Source organism: Culex quinquefasciatus, chromosome 3, assembly GCF_015732765.1.
Source record: "Culex quinquefasciatus strain JHB chromosome 3, VPISU_Cqui_1.0_pri_paternal, whole genome shotgun sequence".
In the NCBI taxonomy this organism is placed as follows: domain Eukaryota; kingdom Metazoa; phylum Arthropoda; class Insecta; order Diptera; family Culicidae; genus Culex; species Culex quinquefasciatus.
The window spans coordinates 142961728-142968960 of record NC_051863.1 but is presented as its reverse complement, the minus strand read 5'-3'; the positions used below and the strand labels follow the sequence as shown (position 1 = coordinate 142968960).

At 38.0% G+C, this 7233-nt stretch overlaps 2 protein-coding genes across 2 annotated transcripts; one reads left to right on the top strand and one right to left on the bottom strand.

The window, feature by feature from the left end:
- The first annotated feature begins 937 nt into the window (after window positions 1-937).
- Window positions 938-2439, top strand: LOC6038394 (skin secretory protein xP2). Its single transcript, XM_001848149.2, has 2 exons — window positions 938-1688; window positions 1750-2439. The coding sequence occupies exons 1-2, from the start codon at window positions 1541-1543 to the stop codon at window positions 2274-2276; spliced, it is 675 nt and encodes a 224-aa protein (XP_001848201.2). The 5' UTR covers window positions 938-1540; the 3' UTR covers window positions 2277-2439.
- Window positions 2440-5623: 3184 nt separating this feature from the next.
- Window positions 5624-6481, bottom strand: LOC119769423. The gene is made up of 2 exons (XM_038261817.1): window positions 6321-6481; window positions 5624-6252 (listed from the first exon to the last, which is right to left on the bottom strand). The coding sequence occupies exons 1-2, from the start codon at window positions 6333-6335 to the stop codon at window positions 5842-5844; spliced, it is 426 nt and encodes a 141-aa protein (XP_038117745.1). The 5' UTR covers window positions 6336-6481; the 3' UTR covers window positions 5624-5841.
- Window positions 6482-7233: the final 752 nt, after the last annotated feature.

Here is a 7233-nt window from a genome sequence, read left to right as displayed (position 1 = left end):
ATGACTATTGCGCCCACTACAGTTGAAAACTGAAACTGGTGCTTTTCTCCATACATTTGACGATTTTCCCATACAAACTTCAAGCGATTAGAGGGAGGGGTTCCTGTGATCAGATTGAGCACAAATTCGGAATTTAGCCCAGTGATGGGTTAATCTTGGATTTCAGGGGGTCGCCCCGAGAAAGCCCGGATTTGGACCACCCTACTACACACAATACAAAACAAGTTTTTCTTTTTTTGGGTGGAATTCTACCTCAGGTAAGGAGGAATTACTGAAATGACACAGAAAATGAATTTACACATTTGTTACGGTATTATTACACATTTTCAATTTACAAATAATTTGTCATCAATCCTTATGTAACAATATCAGTGAAGCTTTTCCTACAGAGTTATCAATGTGTAGGGAGACCTTCACTTTACAAAGAAAAATCGCAAAAAGTGAAGTTAAGAACATGTTTAAAAATTTACTAATTTACAAAATGGCATCTGACAAAAGAAGAGCGTGTTCATAGCTTATCCGAAACACAATTTTAAATTTAAAGGCTGAATGTTTTGCTAATATTGTTTTGGTCGTATTTTTTGCGAAATAAATGAGCAATTTTTACAGTATTTAAATGATATTGTAATATGATTTCGGCACAACACACCCGTTTTGAACATGCTATATATCCTTGTTAAAGTTTTTGTTAACATCATGCACCCAAAACAAACGTTCGAGAGTAAAATGACCTCCGATTTGACAGATAGAATAGCCCTTTATCAGAAAGTATATTTTAATCTGATAACCAAACACGCTCACAATCCCAGATTGGGTTGATTCGCCGCAGTTAATCTGCACTGAGTTTCAAATGTGGCTTACACTTATCGAGAAGTGATTTCCGATATTGTGAAGTCAATGTTCTCGAAAACGATTCCCGTTATCGATTTTTTTATGGGTGACTAGAGGGCCCGAAAAAAAATGATGTTCTGGACATCGAACCACCCTAGTAAGTACCCTCTCACACTAGTTTAGTACCCCCTTTCAATGTTTTGTTTGACCACAGCGCAAACAAATGACACAAACAGTAATCGATGGATTTCAACTTCGGGATACTCCACGCTCGGCGCTCAAGTGTCCAGCATGGGGCAAACTCCGCATGGTGTGGCCATCTCACCACTTCTTAGCCCGGTGTTTGACGGATCGGACCAGCCCTGTTGTGCCAATACTAGTTCGCACTTATCCTCACTCTGCGTGATGGTGTCTTCTTCGTGCGTGTAGACCCGGTCTTTAGTTTTGGCTTGCAATGGTGTGAATTTTTATGTGGATGTGTATATGACCAAACAATTAGAATTCATGTAATAAAAAGATGTGCGCTCTTTTCTTCTTGAAATGAGCGAAAGAGCTGGAAACAGAAAATCCTCCGGCAAGAACCCTCGTATAAAAAGCTACAAATGAAGTGATTTTTGGCCATTCATTCATACCGAGTGTGGTAGATCTTACGATCATTCAGGATCCTGAACGGGAAAGGTGCCTTAGTGTCTTAGATAGTGTCAGAAAAATGGCTTTCTTCAAAGTGTGTTGTCTAGTTTTGCTGGCGGCGACAGTCGTTATCTGTGAAGACACTGCCGCGGCAAGCAGCAGTGTAGAATCTGCCGGTGAACAAGACTTGGAAGGAGCGGAAACTGTATTTCTAGCGAAGAAATTACGTAAGACAGAACGATTCTGAGTGTATGTTGTTCGTTTAGTAAACCACGTGTTCCATTGCAGTGCTTCTGAAGGGACTGGGTTTGGGAGGACTGCTGCTTCTGTCGCAAAAGGGAGGCTCCGGAGGATTCGATGGACTAGCTAGCAAGTTCGGCGGAAGTACCTCGGTGGAATACGGTGCACCGGCTCCAGCGTACGGAGGATTCAGTGCCAACTACGTGGCTGCCCCTGCTCCAGTCCCAGCACCGGTTCCCACCTACGCCAGCTATGCTGCCCCGGCTCCAGTCCCAGCACCGGTACCCACCTACGCCAGCTATGCCGCTCCAGCTCCGGTGCCTACTTACACCAACTACGTAGCTCCAGCTCCGGCTCCCGTCCAAGTTTCCTACCAAGCCGACACCCCGGTCGCTTCCGGGTACACCGGAAACCTGCAGGTCATCGGTTACCTGTCGCCTGTGCAATCCGTCCGAGCGCCGGCTCCGGTTGCGTACTCCAGCCAGGCCGTGTCCAGCGGATACAGCTACTCGGCACCGGCTCCAGCCCCGCAGCCCATCGCCGCTTCAGTTCAGCCACCATGTGACGACAACTAGGAGTCGGATAATTTAAGTCATTAGAAGTGTTCACTTTCTACGCCACACTACCAACTCTTCAGGGATTAGAAACTGCTCTTAAGTCAGCATCGTTTGTTATGTAACCGTAGCTGATTTGTCATTTGTACAAACTAACTCATAAAAATACAATACGAATGAGAAATATATACTCGTACAAAGTTTATTCATCTTTTTTTAAACATCTCCAACATTGATCCAAATTATTCATCTCTTATCAGGTTTCACCCCTCTGCTAGCTTAAGTTTGACCATGGTAGGTCAACACTCAGGAAATTAATTAAGTCAGAGGCGTACCAATCAGCCATGTTGATCAGAAATCTATCTTAAAGGCGAGATATTTTGAGTTCAACGCATCTCGAGATATCTCCTCTAGTCTTCGAGGTTCAAATTTGAATTTAAAAATGTTTCAAGCATTCAGCTCGCTCCATATGTAGAGCTGCGAGTAATTAACACGCTTTTGAAAAGCCGACCCATGTGACAAAGCCATTCTTGTTGTGTGGCAGTTTGGAGGACCACCCAGAATCGGCAAGATGACATTTTCATGCTGATTTCAGTTTTGTGGTGACGATGGGTTGGATGGTTTCAGATCAGTAACAATTCCTTATAGATCGATCCTGCTAAGCCTTTTTAATAATTTCGGTGATACGTTCTGACTTAAACATTGATTGTTATTATTTTTGATTGGATTGTAATTTGTCTATGACCCCTACAAAACTGCTCTAAAGTGTTTCAGAATTTTTAAATCCAAGATGGCGGTGATAAAAGATTGAGAAAATGCATTTGGTAATCTAATAGACCATTACAAAAAAACTCGGATTGTATGGTCAAATAACAAATACGATTTTATTGTTCATGATTCGATTATCCGAAGTTCCACGTTATCTTTCGGATAATCGAAGCATCGTCTAAACGAAGCTTTAGGCTAAATTTGTCGTCTTTTTTCCATGAGGCTCAAAAATTCAATATTAATTGAAAACTAATATTTGTTCATAAATGAATACAAAATGATGATTTTTATCAATAAAAATTAAACTTGGGTTATTTAAGCTTAGTGATTTTTCACGCTCAAAAAATGCAAATTTCAAAACACCAAATTTCACGGAAATTGAAAAATGTTAAAATAACCGTGAAAATCTTATGTAAAAATAACAGAAACTGCTATTTTGCTTCCTTACAAATTATTGTTCAATAAGCTAATAAAAATTCTTCACAAAATTTGAATTTGACACAATTTTTTTTTTCTTAATTTCATAAAAAAGTGTCCACGTGGTTTATGGATGGGCTATATATTCATTTTGAAATGTAGGGCAAACGTATTCTCACTTTTCAAAAACTAAAATAAAAATCAAGATGCAGAAATAATGTAATCTGTAACGAAATCTTCAAATTTTCATTCAAACTCAGAACAGAAAACAAAAAAGTGGTGTTTTTTAACTTCCACGGAAATCATCCACCCAAATAATCAAATATCGTTAAAAATTAAACAGAACTTAGCAAAAATCTGAAATAAGGTGATTGCACAGATCAAAAATACTAATCATTTAGTCTTGAATGAACCAAGCTTGAATCTTCTAATTTCATTTAAAATTATGCAATTTAAAATTGTTATTACAGCAAATGAAAATATCACAAAATTTAGGTAAAAAAACTGATAAACTATTAATGAAATTGTTATAAACAATCTATTTTTTCAATATTTTTCTCTACTCTAATGGAATTCATTTTGTTTCATTCTATTCTTATTGTTTGCTCCTCCGGTCAATGGTACATTGACTTAAGGAAAGATGACTGTTTCTATTGAATGTTACTTTTATATGAATGTTTGCTTTTAATTGATTATTAAAAATGAATCTTTCAAAAACTTATCACAAAATACTTGTTAAGTCAATTTTAATAAATGTGGGTATAAAAGTTAAAATTTGTTAAAAAAAAACTTTTTGGTAACTGCAATCAAATGATTGATGATATCATCCTTGTGATAACTTTATGATTCCGAGAATATATTTTTTACTTTGATTGATTTATGTTAACATTATTCGCAGCATTCACTTCTCAGTAAAACATGTAACAATTTTATGCTAAAGTATGTTTTGCTAACAATTCTTAAAATGGTTTTTCAATTGAAAACTAATAAAATTTACTTTAAAAGTCTTCATTGATGAAATATTTATTATGTTGTTATTCCTAAGCAATGATTTGAGAAAATTGATAAATTTCACGGAAATTTTCAAATTTCACGAATTCACGCTGCCCGCGAAATCGTGAAAATTCACTAACGCTAGTTTTTGTTTATAATCCTGCCTTAATTATAAAAATACATTTTGCGTAAATAAAATTTGAGAAAGAAAAATATTGATAAAAGGATCATGATTTTTTCCTTATCGTTTTATTTAGGCAAAAATTGAACTTTTTTTTAATGTTCAAAATAAAGCAATTGAGTTTTTTTTTCTTAAATTTCGTCCTTTCTTTTCAAATAGTATCAAGTCTCTGAATTTAATGACAAAGAGTTTATTCAAAGTCTCATTCGAACAATCGAATTTAAAATCGAAACAATCATACGCTTGGGTTTTTGCAAATATTTCTCTTAAAAATTTCACATATAAAATGAAAACAAAGATCTCTATTAATAAACATTCTTCCTGACTTGAGATGCATTACAAAAAAGTTTGCAATATTTTGTAAAGTTTCGTAAGTTTTGGTTGAAACCAAAGTTTTCTACAAATTTTATGTTAATTTAATTTTAATCGGACTTTTTCGGTGAAAGCTGACACAAATTTTAGAAGAAAGATGATGAAATTTCAGGTGGATAGGTCGACTAAGAGACATAGAAGAAGATAAAAAGGACGGAAAACTAAGTCAACGAAGGGCCATTTGAGGAAATATGTGTGTGTGATCAATTCTTTTAGCCTTCTGATTTGGCTCTGTACAAGTACTGAGCGAAACACACAGTAAATGTACAGAGACAACTTATTCCTGCAGCATCATCCATATGACTCTCGGACGGAAATTTTATCAAGGAGGAAACAAAGGTAACTTTTACATCAAATCTAGGTTGACATTTTTTAAATAAAAATTCACTTTTGAATGCGGCTCTGTGCTAGAGCTCGAGATTTCAATCCATGGTTTGAATTAACAACACTTGTGATCGTTTCGCTTCTGGATTCTACTCCTCTGATAATGAGAAGTAAAGAATTATCACTTTTTGGACCTTTTCTGGAGATCTCTGGAAAGATTTATGAATTTTACTTTTAAGGGAGGTACACAAATCTTTCTCTATAGTCACTCTGCATTTCCAACTCACCCCAATTGGCGTCAATCGATAAAGACTTTTTTTGGAATACCAAAAATATATTTATTTTCTCTATGCAATTTTCCTTGGCATGATCGACTACTCTAGTACAAAATGACACATCCGAACGATTTCACGGGTTCGTCACTTTTCTTGTTGAAGTCACTACACTAGAAAGCACGTGTTTAACACTAAACAACCGTTTTGAACTATTCACTATTAATCTGTGCGATGTGCACTAACTTTCCCCCACTCTTCACAGCCACCAGTAGTAGTAGCTATAGTACGGATTCCACCGGTATCTCGGGTAGTAGTAGTAGTACGGGTAGTAGTAGGAGTAAATTTGTCTCTGGGATCGCACCAGCTCCTCCGTTGGCGGCAACTTTACATCTTCCGGTAGGATAGGTCCAAATTTTGGCTGCAGGTTCACTTCCAGCTCGGGCGGGGTGTTGAAAATTCTCGGCACAACCGGTTCTTTTCCCGGCTGTTGGCTGGTGTCAACCAGTTCCACCTCCGGTGGGGTGTTGTCAGTCGAATCCAGCTCTTCGCGGTCCTTTTTCTCCGGTGGATGATGGTGGGGATGCTGGGGTTGACCATCCTCATCGCCTGGCAGTGCTTGAGGATATCCGAGGACAGCCGCGAGGAACAGTAACAGCATCAGGAGTTTCTGGAGTTTTAAAATTTTGAATTAAGCTTTGATAAATCATTCGATAATGTGGAGTTGAAAAAAGATACCAATGTTGTGAACATTATGCACTGGTGGAAGGTACTGAACCTAATCTACTCGAGTAACTGATTGCAAATGCTGTGTCACTTCCGATCAGCATCGGTTTATAACCCGACTCTAGCATTGTTCATTGTTTCAATTGTCTCATGGTGCATTTAATTTATCGAATATTCAAGAAGTATTTTCAACTCCTATTCAAGTATTGTGGCTCATTATGAATCAATTTGTTTTGTGAATGAAAATACTACTTCTGGAAAAATTCAAACACCACACAAATATCTTTAACGAAGCCATCACGGGTAAATTTATTCATTCACGATCGCGATCGTTTTCTGCATCCATTAGTGATAAGCGTCAACCGTCTCACGGTCAAGGACAGTCCCTTTTCTAGATCGTAAACAACCCCCCAATCGAACCGATTCACTACGCACTACCAAACCTGCCCACCTGATCCCGGAAGATGCATGCACACGGCGGATCACCCAGATTCCATCACTTGCTAATGTCACCGTCACCATCTGCGCCGGCAGAGGCATCGAAACCATAAAATGAATAGTCAAACGGCCGGTGTTTCTGGTTTGAGCGTATGTTTCAGAGACAAGTTCAGAAAGCCGGTTTCGGGGCTATGCTAAAATTGTAACGAACCGGCTCCAGAGATTCACCGACTTTCTCACCACAATAGGCGGAATAGGACGACTTGAAAAAATGGGTGCTGAAACTGTAACAACCTGAGCTATGACTGAAAGGACAAAAACTCAATGTAAACATTCAGTTTATCTTGTACATAAGAGAAAGAATTGGGTTTGGAAATGGGACGACACCTAGAACTGGGCATCGGTATACGAGAGGATAAAGAGCATGGTTCGGTAGTAAAATCGGTAGATAAATCCCGAAATTACCAAGAGTACTTTGCTCGTGGGT